Raw genomic sequence first — 18967 nt, forward strand, 5'->3', positions numbered from 1 at the left:
TTTTTGTTTTTAATAACCAACCACCACCCCCTCTTCGGAAGACAACTTTATTTTTAATTAGCTGAAGAACAGATCAATATATTAAGTGAAGCCGCTCCACATCAGCCAACCCCTAATACATGGCAGGTAAGACAGACAAAACACGACACTGTAAAATCCTGCAGGTTGATGTAGACAGACAAGACAGGACATTACTAAGCAAAGCCGGACACTCACTGGGATACTTAGGGATTTTCTATGAAGTTGTCAGTGTTATAACATGCGGCACTTGGGGTAAGATTGCACTGAGGAATTTTGGTGCCAATATGACTATCTGTGCGTGTGTGTTAATGTATTTATGTGTGTCATTCAGTAGGCTCACTTTACAGGCAGGTCCAGTGCATTGGTGAATGAGCCCCAAACGTTTTGAAGGATGGGGTTTGGTGCTGTAAGGTAATAATTTCCATGGATATACAGTCTTTCAGTAAGTTTGAGTAAGGCCATTGTGTGACATTTACTGTGTGTCTGGTTTTGCAGTCTAACAGGATAGTTTTCTTGGCGATAGATTAGGCAACCAGTTTGGGTACTGCATCTTCGATTGGTGAGGTTATGCTTGAGAGATCTCCAAGTTGACTGATAGATGGAGGTTGTGGGATTCTGCAGCTCAATATATAGGAGATCCTGTTAGTGATTTCTTTCCAGAAACTTTGAACTGGTGGGGAGAACCAGAGAGAGTGAAAGTAGGTATCTGGGGTGCATAGTGCTCACTGAGAACATGTGTCCGTTCCTTGTGCTCTGTGAATTATCTTATATTGAATTAGTTGCAGGTTAGTGTTTTTAGATATAGTGAAGGTGTTCTTGCATATTCGGGTGCTTGTTGTAGATGATAGGTAATTTTCCCCGGCTCCGATTGGGTGGATATTAGTTTCTATAATTTTGAGAGAACTTTGTGTCAGTTATTTTTTTGATTTCTTCTACCAGTGGAAATGGCAGTAAATTGTTGTTTAATACCTTGATTTTAGATTTAAGAACAGACTTCAATTGGAGGTTTTGGAGGTATTGTTCTTTCCCAATATCATAGTTTTGGACTAATAACTAATTGTTGAAAGGTAATAAATGTGTAATTCTCGAAAAGGTGGTGGAAGTGTGTGATACCCTTTTTTCTCGGGAACTGAAGAAAAGTGGAGTTTTCTTGAGTGGAAAGTCCAGATTGTGCCAAATTTAGGTGTATCTACAAGGTTTCATTGCAAATTTGAAGACTTTGTTGATTTTCCAACAGGCTGTTAAGGTTGTTGAAATTACTCCGATTGTTATATATCTATCTATAAATTGTTCTATAGCTTTGGGTGAATCCAGTTGTTGATGTATTGTAGTTGATTTGCTAGGTAATCATTTTGAAAATTTGGGGCTTCTAGTCCACCTTGCGTTTTGTGTTTCTGTGATGTTGCCAGTTCAATCTGGGTGTTTTATTTTTCCGATATAATTTAGCTATTATGGAATTTAGTGAGTTAAACCATTTTGTGGTAGGCTGAGTTGGGATCACTGTAAAAAAGTAATTGACATTTGGTAATATGATCATTTTTACAGTTGCTATTCAGAGTAATGAGAGAGGTAAGTATATCCTTTGGTTTAAATCATCTTCATTTTTTTAATAATGGGATGAAGTTCAGGTGGAATAACTGAGAGGCTGGCAGAGATGTTTATGCCAAGGTACTTGATGTTGCCAGTGGGAATGGGGACATGTTTTGAGCTGCAGCCTTCCAGTACTCACAATGTATGGGTAGTATTGTGGATTTTGTCCAGTTTATGGAATATTCAGAGACTTCAGAGAATGAGGTAATAAGCTTGATGACTTCTTGAAGAGATTCTGCTGGTTCTTGCAGATAGAGGAGCACATCATCTGTGTAGAGGTTGATCTTTTGGTTGGTGCTGAGGATTTGGATTCCTTTGATAGTATTGTTTTGGCATATTGCAGCGGCAAGCCTTTCGACGAACAGGGTAAAAAGTGATGGGGAGAGTGAACATCCCTGCCTGGTTCTCCTGTGCAGTGTGAACCTCTGTGATGTCAGTCCATTAGTAACCACTGTGGCCAATGGTGAACTGTATAATATTCTTATCCAATGAATAAATGATTCTCTGATACCAAATTTAAATTTAAAGTCTTTCATGTAGTAATGTCCAATTTACTCTATTAAATGCCTTTTCTGCATCTAGGAATACAATTATTGTTTCCAAATTGTTTTCTTTTGAGACATGGATTAAATTAAGTAATCTGTGCATATTATTTGATGTGTGTCTACCTTTGATGAATCCGGTTTGATCTGGATGTATTAATGATGGGTTTACTGTTTCAAGTCGGGTGGCAAGTGCTTTACTAATAATTTTGAGATCTGTGTTGATAAATGATATAGGACAGTAACTGGAGCAAAGGGTTGGGTCTTTGTTAGGTTTTATTTGTACTGTGATAATGGCTGTATTCATGTGTTGAGGGATTTTGGAATTGTGTTTGATGTTAAGTACCATTCTGTTATTGGCGCAGGGCATGGTGCAGGCGGGAAAAAAGTGGCGACCCACTTGCAGCTCAGAGACAAACAAGGGTTTATTGAATTTACCAAGGAACTCTGGGAAAAAAGCTCAATATAACAGGACCACAAGGAGTGAAAACAAAAACCAGGAAAAACCACAGATCAACTACTATAGAAACCACAGTTAAACAACTAGGGAGCAGGACTGGGGAAACCAAGCACAGAACCCTAATTCATACATCACAGTTACTGACTCACCAGAGAACAATGCAGGGCAGGCATGATGTCAGAGTGTAGTTGTTGTTTGCATGATGTCAGAGTGTAGTTGTTGTTTGCTGTGCAGGGCTACATTAAAAAGCAGCTCTGTGTGAAATCATCTCACCTTGTTCCTTCTCTGCCACTCTGATGCCTTGATTTGCCAAGTGCTATGATAATTCAAATGAGCATATATTTGTCATAAAACAAAATTGCCCAGTTTCAATATTTGATATTGTGACAAGCAGAATCTCGCAATTCACAGAGTGCACTCAAAAGTATGTATTTCCAACACTAGACAAACAAGCAGGAAGGGAGTGAGCGGAATCGGAATCAAAGTAATGAGGCAGAGTGGGGCTGGAGTCGGGGTGGTCGGGGACAGGGAATCGAGAGGCAGAGTCAGTCGGGGTCATGTGGATTGTGTGTCGCTGGAGCAGTCGGAATGGTCAGCAAGATGGGCACAGTGTGTTGGGAGTGTGGGCGAGTTGGTGCTTGCTGTCTGTTAAGCCCATTTACGGACTAAAAATAAAAGTGTGTTCCTACTTAAAGCCATTCCACCATTTTGGCAGCCCACCACACCAAAATCTTTGCTACCACGGCAAAAAAAACTTCAATCCAACCAATCAGTTATCTAATCCAATGCCTTGGTGACTCACCCATGAAGCCCAGTTCTCACCCCCATGCACACATTACAGAATTCAACTGGTTAATGGCACAAACAGCTATGCTTACATTGTCATTTGGCAGACACTCTTATAAAGGTCTAATAAAATGGCCTTAATTATGTATTTTCCAAGGAAAAGAAAAACAAAATAGGTAAACAGGATAGCCATTTATTTTCTCTCATCACTCTCTTACGCCCCATTCACACACTGAAACCACTTATTTAGTGCTTTTATACCATTAACGTGTCATGTGGGGATGAGAGCAAATAAAGAGGGCTTATCCCTCTTTATTCACGACACTGATATCAGGTATAGGGAGTACATGGCATTCGTTACTCACTTCCCAAAACAAACCTGATATGTTAGCCTCACCTGCTAAGTCAGAGTCATATACAAAGTTAGGTGGCAGGCAGTGCAGTTAGGCTGTTCTTGAATGAATCACTGGAAGCCTTAATTTAGCAACAGGCTAAAACACATAGTTATAACTGTCACTGAAAAATAATGAGCCTATATAAATTCATATAATTAAATGTGTTTTACCTCCATAGACAGAGAGGGAACAGACCATGATTAAAAGAAACAAACATGTACAGTAATGGTCTGCATTCCGGGATCCGGGCGGGTTTGGTGCGTGGCCAAGGCATGATGCAGGCAGATAGGAAGGGGGTGGATGACCCACTTGCGGTTTGCAGGGAAAACAGAGCTTTATTAACAAGCTGAACACTAGGAACTCTACAAAAAAAAAAAAAAAAAAAAAAAAACAGACCACAAGGGGGCAGGCAGGAGACAAAATAACAGAACATTCAATATCAGCAACAAACATCAAACAATCGATTCCAGGAAGAACGGAACAGGATCAGGAACTTAAATACAAACACTAAACCGGGTAACAATTAACCAATCCGGGAGGGTGCAGGGCAACGAGCAATCGGGTAAACACACAAGGGCAGGCACAAAAACAGGCAACAGCTGAAACTAATAATTAAACTCAGGGAACTCAAACCAGCAAAGAAACTAAGAAAACAGAATCTACACTAGGGGAATAACAGACAATTAAAAACACAAGCAGGGGCACAAGGCATGAAACCAAAACCAAATACAAATCACAAGACAAAGGAACAAACTGCTTGTTGTGTTAAGGGAATATATAAGCCAGATTATTATTATTAACAGTGGAAGTCTGTGGCCTTGGTGAGGGCTAGGAGGGGGTGGCTGAGAGATAAGGTTAACGGAGAGGAAAGGGGGGGCGATCCAACTGCTGCTGCTTCTCTGCCAAAAGCTAATAAAGCTGCCTAAAGTGTCCCCTCCTTCACTGCCACTGCCTGAACATGAATTGCTCCTCAAAGCATTGGTCAAGTTTGTGACCCCAGTTTGTGACCCCAAGGCAGAGGAAGAGGATGGGGTGGTGCACTTGGAGGACAGGGAGGAGACAGGAAATGCTGGAACTGTGGAGATCCTAATCATTTCTCCAGGAACTGCTCTCAGCTTCAGGCTGTGCAGGGGAACCAAGCTGGAAGAGGGAGAAGGGCGTGGATGACACAGTCCTGAGAGACTGTATCCCAGAAGGACAAGAACAGCCTGAAAGATTGCATTGCACTGCTCAGTTTTCTGAGTGGATAAAGGAGTTTGAGAGAGAAGGAAAACTGGGAGAGATTGTTGTGCTTGATTACCTCTCTGTGGCATAAGACAGGTCTGCTTGCGTCTGTCCGTTTGTCAGCTGACCAGGAGAAGTGTTATGTGGGAGATTAGGTTCCCCAATAATAAAGTTCTTTGGAATACAAATTCAATTATAATTAAGTTGTAAAGTGCTGTTGTAGATTTTGGGAGCCATTTAAAGATCTGATAGTTCTGCAGTGAGTGCTATTGAGAAAATGAGAGTTTGTTTTAATGGTCTTTTCCCTGAAGGGAGAGTTATAAAGAGTGGGTCTCGTAGATTTCAGAAAGGGGGGAGAGTTTGCTGCCTGTAATTTGTGATGGTCAGAAGCAGAAGAGCATTCCCATCTTTCCAGAAGTTGAACACCAACTCTTTAGTTTTAGGCATTCAGTTGTGGAAAAAGTACCACAACTCAATCAGAAAAAAAAAAACTGATTTCTGTTGGCTGATTCATTGTCAAATGAGATCAGCCCTACCATTAGTTGTCATCACCACATTTAAACACAATGTGTCATTACTGTACAGTGAATATGGGAGGGGAGACAGTATGCAGCCCAGAGGGGAGATTAGCTGTGAGCATTCTGGTGAATTAGTGTCCAAATAATGCTTTGCTGATACACAGCAGTAAACAATAACTTAATGCTTATACGTTTAGGTGTATGCATGTAACACCTCTTAAGAAATAATTGTGAGCTACACATCTGTGAGAGCTACACATCAGTCAGAGCTACACATCTATGAACATTCTTCTGTTTGTGTTTCTGATCTGTTGTTGCCAGTCTTGCTGACCCTTTGGTAATAAATGCTCTTCTTTTAATCTCTGCTATAGAGTACCCACACACCAGTCTATAATTAAAGAGGTCTGACATCCAAGTGTAGGCAACCAGGTTAAATGAATTGTACTCTGGAGCAACAGCTGCAAATCACAATTTGAGAACTGTCAATCCAGACTGATACATTTACCACATCCAAATCACAGTCAACAAGCAGCATCAATAGACACAGAACATTCTGGAAACCAGTGGCAGTCAAAGTAAAGCACAGAGCTGTGACAGTTTAACTGGGAGCAAGGTCAGTACCTCCCAAAGGTTCTTATTCAGAGAGCTGTTTAACCTAATGGTTAATGATATGCCACAGATTTGTTTAGTCTTCACACAAGGTGACTTGAGGTAGGAATAACACATCCTGTTTCATTCCATTTCAGTAGCACTGAGTGTCTAGCTGGTAACTAGCCAGCTTGCATCTATTTCAAAAGAAAAGTATTGAAATATGAAAACTAGTTTAAATACCTGTAATATTATGGAAGCGGGTATTTCTTCAGATTTTTTCACTCACCCCTTTGTGCCCCGTAATCAAATAGTGCCCTAGGTGATAGTCGGTGTTGTCTATACAGCAGGCCAGCCCTGGGCAAATGTGCCCAACTTGCTTTTGTTCTATTTTACCCCTTGGAGTTTGCTTGAATTTTCCCCTTTTCACTCATTTCCCTTTGCCAGTCCACCTTATGGTAGTGTATTATAAAAGGAGAAGTGTGTCATTTGACTAATGAACAAAAAGACCTGAATATACAGTATAAGTCAGAAAAAAATCAACGATGCACTGCTTTTTCAAACAAAAAATTATGAGAAATACTTCATAGAAATATAACCGATTGGTTTTGAAGTGTAATGTAACAATTTACTGTGCATTGTAAGTGCAATTTAATGAATGCAAGTGCTTAAGTATGACTTTCATCAAAATAACCACCCCTTGCCTTTATCACTGCAGCACAGACTCAGTATCCAAAGTAAGACACAAAATTTGTCTACAAAGATTAAGAAAATTTATTACATGACACTGATCTAGCACTGGTATCCTGTGGAGTAGGACAGAGACGGGACAGAAACTCCGCCACCTCACTGGCAATGAATGTTGGGTTGGGGTGGATGGCAAAGGTGTTGGCAGCCACTGTCATCTCCCAGGCATCCACAAACCCCACCTCCAGGTCCCCGAACACCTTCCTCTGAGCCAGGTTCTGCAGGTGTCCGTGCCAGTCGCTGAAGCGTTCTGGTTCTGAGGAGAGCTCCCTGGTGTTCTCCAGCTTGATGAAGATGCGGGTCCCGGGACTGCGGGCCTGCAGCCTCTGGATGGCCCCCCGCAGGCTCAGCAACCTGCGGACAAAGAGCTCCAGGGGGTAGGCCCGGAAGTGCTGCCCCACTCCGATCACCACCACTGTGTCCTCTCCCTCTGCTCCGATAGCATCCAAATCCCGGGAAATGTAGGGAGCCTCGATGAGTTTAATTTTACTAACTGTAATCCTGGGATGACCGTGATTTCTCCAGTAGACGGTGTAGTTGCTCTTAATGTTAAGAATCTTCAAGAGGGAAAAGCCACGGTAGTCTTTGCTTTTATCTGGTAATTGAAGGTTAACAAACATTTCTAAGAGCAACAATGAAGAAAAACATCAATAACTGTGATTTACCAGTATGCACGTCAAACATTTAGTTGTTTTTCTTAACTGACAGTAAAGTTTCCATGCACTAGAATCATGTGTTAATCTGCCTAGCAGACTTGCAATGTGTACACAGGCTATAACAGGCATAAGGACTATAGAGCATTAAGAAGCAGGGATAAAAACATGTACTAATGTACCATGTACATCAGTGAAGAAGGAAGATGTGGAATTTATTAATAAAAGTAAAAAAGTAGGAAAAATCATTGCAATATTTAATGGTTGTGAGAACTGACCATTTTGTAAGCTGTTCATAAACTCTATCCACTGACGCATAGTAGAGTCTCCCATAAAGTAGAGTGTCTTTCCCTTCAGACAGCTGTTGATGGACTCCGAAGTGAAGAAGCTGCCAGTTTGACAGCAGAAGGAAGACCACTGGTTTCTCCAGTAATAACCACTCGGGATGTTGGGACTGATTCTCTGAGCACAATCCCTACCTGTGCTGATGGGGGTAACTATAGACAGAGAGAGAATACAGATAACACCGCATATTTCAGGATGTCAATTTAAATTTTCAACTCTTGAAACTATGACTTTTTGTCAAAGTGTACAAAACCAACTTGCAACACCAATTTCTTAAAGGGGAAGTTTACCCCAAAACTAGGCAACTCACAGCAGAACAAGCTAGATGAATACATAGCACTATATCCCCGCTAAAACATATATTTTTTCAGATTTGGGGTGAACTGCCCTTTAATCTCTGAGGCTAGCAGATTTCAGCCAAATATAAGTGTTTATACTATCAAATTACCATAATTTTCATTAAGGAAAAAGGTGCATGAGGAGCACAGAGACTTGCACCTCCACAGGCCAGAGCAGGGTGAAGTGGACACGGTAGGAGCCGTTGCGGAGGTCAGTGACGGCTCCTGTGGTGGAGGCCTGTAGTTTGGGGGAGTGAATCCGGGCCAATATGAAGTCTCCTCCATGAGTCTTGGGCCTCCCACTGTGGTCCCGCATGTCCACACGCACATCTAAGGTGTCTCCCATACAGTACTGGGCTTGGAGATGCTCCAGACTGACCGTACTCCAAGCAGGACTGGAGGTGTTCTGGACAGACTCCCAGACAGATGTTGGAGGGAGATCCCACTTGAGGGAGAGCATCACATCCTCTACAGTCATCTCCGGATGTGGAACACTTGCGATGCTTGATTGTAGGTGGGAGATGAAGCTGCTTGTTAAGTTTCTCTACAGTTGCAAAAATAATACAAAATCGATTGTCTATCCCTTTCATGTTGCGACCTTTCATTGCCAATTTATATTCTATCACAGTACAGGATAAGAGTGTGGATAGGGCATTAATATTGTATTTGTACAGTTTACCCCTCTGCATCATGACTTTCGTCACTGCAATTTCTATATACATCAGAGTATCGGTATAAGAAATTAAATGGGATTTTTTTGGGAGTTTTGCAAAAGCCACAGATGACATGCAAAAAGTCAAGTAACTCATAAATGTGTGAAATATATGTGCAGTGCTGCTTTGGAGGATGTGTGTTTACAGCAGCCTCTCACATGATATCTTGCAGTGATCTCACAGTGTATCTTTTCACTTCGCATTGCTCACCAAGGGGACTGTTACGAACCACAGTCTAGGGTTATGGCAACCACTCCCTACGCACCTAACACACACACACACAGAACATACACAGAGCAAAGCGTCAGAATCCGAGGGGCGCGCGAAGACGTAAACCAAAAACCGGGCAGGAGATCGAAACCAAAAAGCAAACAAACCAAGGCAGAAGTACAGGAAAGGGCAAAGCGAATAATCGTAAACCAATAACCAACCTTTTCGCCGGACGGAAGTGACGGCCGGTCTTGCGGGAAGTCGTGGGCGGGGTCCGGACGGGGAGGCGGGGCAGGGGCCGAGCTGAGTGGACCTGACCGTGGGCAGAGCTAGAGAAACAGCAGCGCGTAACAGGGAGCGAAGAATTTCATGAGCTTTTTTGCGCGAGTCCAGCAGCCCTAATACCCGTGAGGTGGAATGGTTGACTGAACATTAATAAATATAATTTTTTCACAGTTTCACAAGGGTAGTAAGCAATGATGGTGCTCTTCTTTACAATGTTTAGAATTAGGTGATCAGTGCTTGTGGAAGAAAAATCAAACATTATGCATATCATAATCATGCACTGTCAACTTAAAATATATGATGATGTAATGGCTGAATTATGATGATACATTTAATCTGCTAAACATATAATATGAGCTTGCATTTAGAAAACAGGCTTTCATATAGGTAAGAGGAACTAATATGCTTTGGCATAAAGTACTCATTTTTAAAGTCAAGTTATTGTCTTGATTCAAGAAGTAAGGCTACTGCAGTAAACAGTTTTAAGGAAATTGTCTAATTATAGAGTAAAAAGTTCAGAATAGAGAACTAAAGTGGTGCATTGAGAAGTGAAAGAAATGTGTTTTTATGGAATATTATTTAGCACTTCATAACGCATAGAGAATGTAATCATTAGGACTGTTTTAAGAAGCTGATGTAAACTAGGTAGAGACTGACCTTGTAATCTTTAGAGAATGCAGACCAATTACTGCTGTGCACAATGTGACGAAAAACAAGTATGAATGAGCACCTTGTGTTGGCTTAGAAGTTTCCGTATCTGTTAGCCATTTTGTTAGCCTTTAGTGTATGAATATGTAATTTATTAGTGCTGCAGCTTATCACTATGTAGAAGGACAAATATCTTATTAACCACCTAGCCAGACAAGCTGCAACAAGCAGAAGCTGCCAAGGTTTGCTATTGAAGGAAGGGATTCGCCTGAGTTCACCAAAAGTTCACGGCTGGGCATTTAAAAAACAGTAGAGATGGTCACGCCACCGTTATGTTCAGCCGAGGCACCAAACAGTAAAAGAGATGATTGACAAACATCATATAGGGGTGTAGATTAAGGGAGAAAACGATGGTGAATGCTTGAGGGAATGAAGATGCTTAAGTGGCGAGAAAATGTATAAAAACTGGTGTAAAACAGTATCGGACACACTTTAAGTGTCCGGCCTTGGTTGTAAGTTCAATGTTGCAATAAATTTGGATCTACACCAGTGGCTTCTGACTTCTCATTTGGCGGAGAAGGAAAAACCACAACATATGGGAAAAATGTAAATACGCCCGTACTAATATCAGAGCACACCCCAGTGAATTTGTTAGGCAGAGATGCTTTCTGTCAGCTGCAGATAGACATAAAATGTACAGAGGGGGGCGTAGAGGTGCTCAGTGGACAGTACAGCCTTCTGCGACAAAATTTCTTGTTCAATAGGGGGCAGTTGTCACAGATCGCGGAACACGAACCAGGGAAGCATGCAGGAACGGGGGTTAAACAAAAGGGTTTAATAGGAAAACGCAAGGGCATAACAGGAGAAAACACGGCACTACACGAAACTACAACAATACGACACTGCAATGACAGAACTATGGAAACAAACTCTGACGTGGACTTAAATACACCGTACTAATACAGACAATGAGAAACAGCTGTTAAACACAGGGAATCGACATGAGCTTAACGGGGGGGCGTGGCACAGGAGGATCAGCACGATCGGGGTGTGACAGCAGTATAGTTTATACGCGATTGAAGATGTTACTGGAAAAGTTTGGGAAATTCTAGAACAGTGGGGCCCATTTATACAGGATTTTAATCACTTTATCGTTTTATATCTCTCTTCAGTCGCTCCTGAAAAAAAACTTTAATATTTAAGAATGTTTTGAGTTTGAAGAGTCATTTATTATTTGTCCGAGCTGCAACCACCACTAAGAGCCCACGATCCGGGATCTGGTTAGAAAATCCAACGTCTCAGCGCACCAGTGATGCAAAAATTTATCCAATCACAAAAAAAATATATTTTTAAATAATATTCGGGTCGCGGTCGGTCAGGTCGTTTGAAATAAAGATGCCAATTAAACAATTATATAATTTACACATTTTGTCTTTTTTATAAAAGACAAAGATTTTATTGCCTGAATAACTGCGGAAGATGCAGCGCAAGCTCGAGACTTTAGAGAGGTGACGCCTGGGGAGTTCCAAAAACGCACCGACAGAAAGAGCAAAGTAGACATTTGCAGAAATTATTAAAAGTGCTGGCTTTCTCAACCTTTTAAAAAACAATTGGTACCTTTTAGCCTTCTTTTTAAGCCCAGGCACTACTGTAATAAAATTTGTAGTGTGAAATCCTCGTATAATGAATTCGAGCGTCCCTGCAGCGCACCCCTTCAAAGTAGCCTAATATGCGCGCATGACAATAGTTTGTCTGACAGAAAACACCTGTGCAGCGCTCTGTGATGTCGGAATAAACACAAATCACCACAAAAGAGGAACACATTTTTATCGAGGGGATTCTTCACACCAAACGCCCTGCCAAAGTCCGACAGAGCGCAAATAAAAGACCTGTCTGCAGCAGACGCGTGCAAGTGCTCCACAGACTAATAGCTATTTCGAGTAGCCTAAACGCTATTCTCTTCATCGAATGCATGTCTCAAATGACATTTTGTGGGTAGATGTGTTTTCAACTTAAAGCGGACGTTACTCATTGTAAATGTGTTTTTTTAGACCGCATAGACCCTCTACTCTTACCAGTACTACGTACCGGCTGTAAATCTTATAAGGGTACGTCGTACCGGAGCGTACCGGCTTACTTTCACCCCTGGGTGCAGTGTGATGCAAAAGAAAGTACAGAGGAATGTTGGCAGGAAATGGAAAGGGTAGTGCCTGAGGAGGTGTGGACCACCCATGCCACCGATGTAGGCCTAGTAAATTCAGCTAGCCCAGTGGAAATTTATCTTAAACCAGGGTGCACACCACCCTGGAAAAACCAGTACCCCTTGAAACCTGAGGCAGAGGAAGGTATAAGGGAAACGATAGAGGGGTTACTGGAGGCAGGGGTGTTGGTACCTACAGTACCATTAGCTGCAGCAACACCCCCCTCCTGCCTGTACCAAAGGCAGGGGGTGTAAAGTGGAGGCTGGTTCATGATTTGCGTGCAGTGAATGAGGTAGTGGAGGGTCAGACAGCAGAAGTTCCTAATCCTCATACACACTGTTGACAAATGTGCCCCGTCACTGCAAAATGGTTTACAGTTGTGGATTTGTGCTCAGCGTTTTTCAGTGTGCCCCTCGCAGAGCAGTCACAGTTTCTGTTTGCTTTCACCTACAGGGGTCAGCAGTATACCTACATGAGGATGCCGCAGGGATTTAAGCACTCGCCACATGTGTTTAATCAGGTTCTTAAGGCAGATTTAGATGGACTGAATTTAAAAAGTACAGTGATACAGTATGTGGGTGATCTATTTCTGTGTGCTGAAACGCTGGCAGACTGCCACCAAGACTCAGTACAGTTGCTGAAGGTCTTAGCGAAAGGGCGGCATAAGGTGTCCAAGGCCAAGCTGCAGCACTGCCAAGAGCAGGTTACATACTTGGGGTGTGAGATCAGCCATGGGAGGAAGGCTATAGCAGCAGAACAGCTAGAGGGGATCACTAAGGCTCCGAAACCTATGACTGTGTCACAAATGCTGACTTTTTTAGGGATGACAGGATTCAGCGTGGACTGGATTGAGGACTATGCTGTGAAGGTGGCACCGTTGTGGGCACTGATGAAGGAGGAGGGCCACACTAATTTGGACAAATGAGGCCTCAGTAGCATTTGAATCCATCAAGCAGGAGCTACAGAATGCACCTGCTCTGGGCCTCCCAGATTACACTAAGCCGTTTTATTTGTATGTCGGGACCAGGAAGGACGGCTTTGGGACGGCCCTGCTGACTCAGGACCTCTGTCCTGGCAGATGGAAGCAGCCACTGGCATACTACAGCATGAAGCTAGACAATGTGGCTCAGGGATACCTGCCATGTTTCCATGGTGTGGTGGCTGCCTATTTAGCCTATGAAAAAGTCACAATGAGTTATCCAGTGACAATTTATACTTCACGTAAAGTGGTGGACATTGACAAAGGCAAATTTGTGTTGACCCCGGCACGGCAGCTAGCATACTTTGCATTTCTCACTTACCCGGATGTGACCATAAAGCGCTGCACTACAGTGAACCCTGCGGGCAGCATTCCCCTGGAGGACGAGGGGCAGCCGCATGAGTGTGTGGCAGAGTCTTTGGTTTACACTAAACTGAGACCAGATTTGGAGAGCTCCCCCATTGAAAATAGTGAGATGGTTTTGTTTGTGGATGGCTCTTGTTGGAGATTTGGAGATGCCTCGAAGGCGGGGTTTGCTGTGGTTCAGGCTCAGGGTGATGATTTTTACACTGTTATTTCAGAGCCAGCGGCACAGCTGTGTTCCGCTCAATTGGAGTACCTAAAGGCCTTGACTGCAGAGTGCTGGCAAGGACAGCATAAGACAGATACAATCTACACAGACTCTCCATCTGTTTGGAGCAGTCTGGAAGCAAAGGGGGTTTCGCAAAAATGACGGCTCCCCCATTCAGCATCATAATCAGATTTTGGAGTTGCTGTACGCAATGATGCGTCCTAAGCTTTTGGTCCAGTGCCAAAAAAAGGTATTATTTAATGATGAAATCAAGTAATGCCTTGCTGCATTTTGTCCACAGAAATACATTTTGTCCAGGAAAGCATGACGACTTCACTTTCTTTCATGCACAGGAATCAAAAAGAATGATTAATTTTCTACACAGAATTGTTACCAGCACCTTGTATTTTGTGGACAGAAGTCCTCTAGTTCACAAAATGCATTTTGTCCAAGTATGTCTCGCTGCGACCTGCGGAAAGGCGGGGTTTGATCTCCAACCCAGCAGTGCAAAAAATGCCAAAATTCTTGTATATTGTTCAGTTATTTTAGTTAAGGTTAGGGGTTAGGGGTTAGGTTAGCCAAGCTCCACTTAGCTCCTCTGTAATTCGAACCATACGGTGTACTTACACACTACATAGATATACATCACCCCCCGTTGGCTCCAGGGGTTTTTCATTGGAAATTAGACCTTTGTATTTTTCAGCATTAACAAGAATGGCCTCTGTTTCAGCCAGAGTAAACTCTGACTCTTTTCGCATGAAAGACATAATTTCTCAGTTCATTACCAATAGAAATAGTAGAATTTTATTAACAGAAAACAATGACCAGTGACTTTGCTGCTTTATTGTATATAGTTGTACTGTACATAAGTTAGGTTTTGAAGGTTTCTTATTTATATATGTTGTTGTATTGTAATCAATTAGTAAGTAAAAAAAAATTACAAAAGTATTTATTTGCAATATAATATAGGCTATGACGGTGCTCTGCTAATAAAATAGATATTTAATATAGCCTTTAAAATGACTGTTGAGAGGTGAACCTTGAGAGTAGCTGTTGGTTGACAGTATTTTTAAGAGTTTTAAGAATATTATAATTGTATGACTATAACAAATCTCACTATAAACTAATATGTCTGTTATAAAGGGCACTATTCTGTCCTCAATGTGTGTCCATACACAAATCAGCAGATAGCGAACAAGCTTTAGAGAAAGTCAGAAGCTAGAGTAAAGCTGAATGATCTTTACTCTTGTCTTCATTCCCATAAACAATTTGTAAAACTGAAATACAGAAAAAAACATGACTAATCATTGATTGCTATTTAGAAAACATATATACGATAATGTAAATAATAGCAACGAAATTATAAACGTACAAATATTATATTGAAATGTTGTATAAATAGCTGTATATAACAGTAAACAGCTGTCGTTTACTGTTAACCTCAGCAGCATTTCTGTATAAATAAATAAAGTATTTTAATATAACACATTAAGCGCGTTTCATAAACAGCTGCGTAATAGCGGAATCGATTACACATATGAATTTAACTCACAAGCGATCCTTTTCCAAGGCACAAACAACAAGAGGAAAGGTACGAAGCTACCGGCTACACGCATGGCACGTTAAAGCAAAAAAAACATTTCCTCATTAGACTCTCTGAACTATGACCCAGCAATGTCATACAACTAAATCAGCCTTTCCGAACAATAGCTGGAATCAACCAAAAAATATTAAATTACTCTGAAACGTCAGTAGGGGGAGAAAAGGCGCTACAAATAAACCCACCCTCATAGAACATGATACTCCCCACCTGGTATTGATCAAAGACCACTATCAGAATAATTTAAACATGTCTCAACAACAAGGAGAACTAAATTCAATCTGTGTCTTCTGTACTCCTGAGAAGAATCGTCTCAGAGACTGGTCTCAAGAAAGTCTTCGCCAATCCAGATATAGTAACCTTAAGCTGTACTTTCCTGACCATCCCATCTTGGTCAGAGAACGTCTTCATGACCAGAGCCATGGGCCACTAGATGCTGCACCTGCACATGGTCTTCTGGCGAGAAAGCATCCATGGCTTCAGAGTTGTTTGATGCTATCTTATGGGTCGCAAATTAGAGGAGGCAAGCATCTCCTGGGCCCTCTTGAGTACGTCGATGGCTTCTGCAGCTGATGGGAAAGACTTCAAGCCATCATTGACATAGAAGTCTCGCTGTGTTTGGCATCCACACCATATTGACTTGTTCCATGTTGTGCCGCGTGACGAAGGCCATAGATGGCTACTGCCGGAGACGGGCTATTGCTGAATACATGGACTTTCATCATATACTCTACAATCTCGTTGCTGGGTTTGTTGTCCTTAAACCAAAGGAACCGGAGAAAGTTTCGATGATCTTCTCTAACAGTGAAGCTATGAAACATCTGTTCAATGTCTGCTATCACAGCCACTGGTTCTCTACGGAAACGCAGCAAGACTCCGAGTAAGCTATTGTTCAAATTCGGGCCAGTAAGCAACACGTCATTCAGGGAGATGCCGCGGTGCCGGGCACTGGAATCACAGACAACCCTGATTTGATTTGGCTTACGAGGGTGGTATACACCAAAGATGGGCAGATACCATCGCTCTTCTTCCACTGGCAATGATGGAGCTAACTCTGCCTGGTCGTGACTGAAGATTTTTTGCATGAAAGTCAGAAAATGAATTTTCATCTCAGGCTTTCTTTCAAGAGTACGGAGGAGTGAAGTAAGCCGGGAGAGAGCCTGCTCTTGATTGTTTGGGAGCCGCTGTCGAGTGGATCAAAATGAAAGGGGTGCCACCCAGCTGTTGATACTGTCCATAAACATGTCTTTATCCATGAGCTCCAGAAAGAGCTTGTCTTCGCTAGAGAAACCTACTTTCTCATCGTCTTTGGTTCTTTCAAAGATGGTGCTGCCAAGGCTACAAACATCGTGGTCTGTAGTGCCTTGTGCAAGGCTGTGAGGAGAGATGCAATGGCGCACTTTGGTGCCAAACTTCTCCTTTACTTTAAGGTGGTTAGGACATGGAGTAAAAAGGGACGGGCACCCATTTTCAAGCATGTTAGTACGGAAGGAGGTCACATCGTCTGGCTTGTGGGCTGAGCCCAAGCAGACATTGCCAACGACAACCCAACTAAGGTCTAACTTTTGAGCGTAGGGGGCATTGGAAGGACCATTGCAATACTCTCTGACTTTGTGAACCTGAAGGATGTCGCATCTTAGAAGGAGTAATATCTGGGCCTCTGGATCTAAGTGCAGTATCTCATGAGCTATGGACTTCAAGTGAGCGTGATGTTGCACAACTGCTGGAGTCGGAATCTCCAATCGATCGTCTGGCATATGATTACACTCGATGAGTGTGGGAAGCATCATATGTGTTATTCCATCCTTTGACTCCACCATGAATCCTGTAGCTCTTCTCCCAGACCTTTCAGTGACTCCTGCACACGTGCGGAGAGTATATGGTGACTCTAACCCTTTAACCTGAAAGAGGTCAAAGAATTCGAACCTTGCTAACGACCTGTTACTTTGATCATCCAGAATAGCGTATGCCTTAAAGGCCTTATTGGGACATGCCTTGTGATAGACTCTCACCAGGCAGATCTTAGAACAGGACCTAGGTTCCCTACCTCCATCACAAACTTCCGTACACTTGGAGGTGACTGCTAACTGAGGTGCCTCTACTGCACCCTTCCCACCATGCACAGAGGAGGGATCTCTAACATTCCATGGAGCAGGTCCAGGGTGAAGCGCTGCAATGTGTCCGTCACTCTCACATTCTTTGCACTTCAGGGTTGCCTCACAATTCTTTGCAAGATGAGCCATAGTAGAGCAACACCTAAAGCAAATACCATTCACTCTGAGGAAGGCCTTGCACTCTTCCAGTGGCTTGCTGCGAAATCCTCTGCACTTTTTTAAAGGATGGGGTTTTTTATGGATGGGGCATTGCTTGTCGACATCACTCAGCTTGATACTTGAATTCCCTAACTGGGACACTGGGCACTGTGTTGAAACTTCAGTCTTATGAGCAGACACAAGACCTTTGATGTATCACAGTCTCCTTTCTGCTCGTTCAGGTTTTGGTGGACCTGTAGAAAACCTCTGGAAATTGTTTGAAGGGACTGCAGGACCCATTAAGAGAGTGAAGCTAGGGTCATTTCTTTGGCGTGCTTCATTACTATGAAGTCTGTGAAGAATGCAAATGGAGGAAAAGGGACATTATACTGCTCCTTGTATTGAGAACCATGAGCTAACCACCTTTCTTGCAGACTGTGTGGCAACTTTTCTACAATAGGATTGACTCCTCTAGCAGTGTCCAGGTATGAGAGCCCAGGTAAATAGACTCTAACTACCTTAGCAGGTCTCCCAGCTCCCTCAAAATCAGCTTGGGGCTGATTTTAGGAAAGTTCTCTACTCTCTCAAAGAGAGCTCTCTCAATTACTTCGGGGGAGCCATAGCACTCCTCTAGGCGGTCCCAGGCCATCCTCAAACCTACAGCAGGGTTGGCGACGTGAACAGAACGGATCCTTATGATGTGTTCTGAGGACTGATTTCCCAACCACTTTGTTAAGAGATCAAGCTCCCCGCTGGCACTTAAATTAAGTCCTCCAATGGCATGGCAAAACGAGGACTTCCATGCCCAATAGCTTTATGGGCGGTCGTTGAACTTGATGAGGCCAGAGCTCACAAGCTCACGGCGCATTAAGTACCTTGTGATGTCACTCATGCCAGACCTCTCATCAATACGTGGCTGTAAAGCATCTTGTTGAAAGAGGGGTTGGCCGGTTGAGCGAGGGAGAAGTTAGCAGCTAGCTGGTAACTAACTGCTGACGTTTGCCTTTCAAGTTGTTTTACTTTGTGGTTTTCGTTGTCCCTAGTGGTGCATTGGCGAAGTACTGACATTGCCCTCTCAGGCTGTTGTGTTGCAGGAACATCACTCTTTGGTAAGATCACAGAAGCACTACTGCCCAGCCGAGTGGTGGTCATCCATTTACCCGTTTGGGTTTCAAGTTCGATGAGTGGCAACAAGGATGGTGTATATGGTTTGAGTTCTGGAGGTTCTGTTTCGCTAAGATGTAGCTTGGAGTGGCGTTCAACATAATCGCGGGTGCGCTGCATAGCAATGCGATCTGTAT

General features: G+C 42.8%; 1 protein-coding gene and 1 long non-coding RNA gene across 2 annotated transcripts; one reads left to right on the plus strand and one right to left on the minus strand.

Annotated features, from left to right (window-relative positions):
• Positions 1 to 2559: 2559 nt before the first annotated feature.
• LOC111841801 (NXPE family member 2-like) lies at positions 2560 to 8565 on the minus strand. The gene is made up of 3 exons (XM_072714345.1): positions 8318 to 8565; positions 7803 to 8021; positions 2560 to 7466 (listed from the first exon to the last, which is right to left on the minus strand). Exons 1-3 carry the CDS (start codon positions 8535 to 8537, stop codon positions 6889 to 6891), a joined length of 1017 nt encoding a protein of 338 aa, XP_072570446.1. The 5' UTR covers positions 8538 to 8565; the 3' UTR covers positions 2560 to 6888.
• LOC140592099 (uncharacterized) lies at positions 8347 to 8785 on the plus strand. Its single transcript, XR_011992362.1, has 2 exons — positions 8347 to 8418; positions 8558 to 8785. It is a non-coding gene; the product is annotated as an uncharacterized lncRNA (long non-coding RNA).
• The last annotated feature ends 10182 nt before the right edge of the window (positions 8786 to 18967 follow it).

The sequence above is a fragment of the Paramormyrops kingsleyae genome, chromosome 7, assembly GCF_048594095.1.
Source record: "Paramormyrops kingsleyae isolate MSU_618 chromosome 7, PKINGS_0.4, whole genome shotgun sequence".
NCBI lineage: Eukaryota > Metazoa > Chordata > Actinopteri > Osteoglossiformes > Mormyridae > Paramormyrops > Paramormyrops kingsleyae.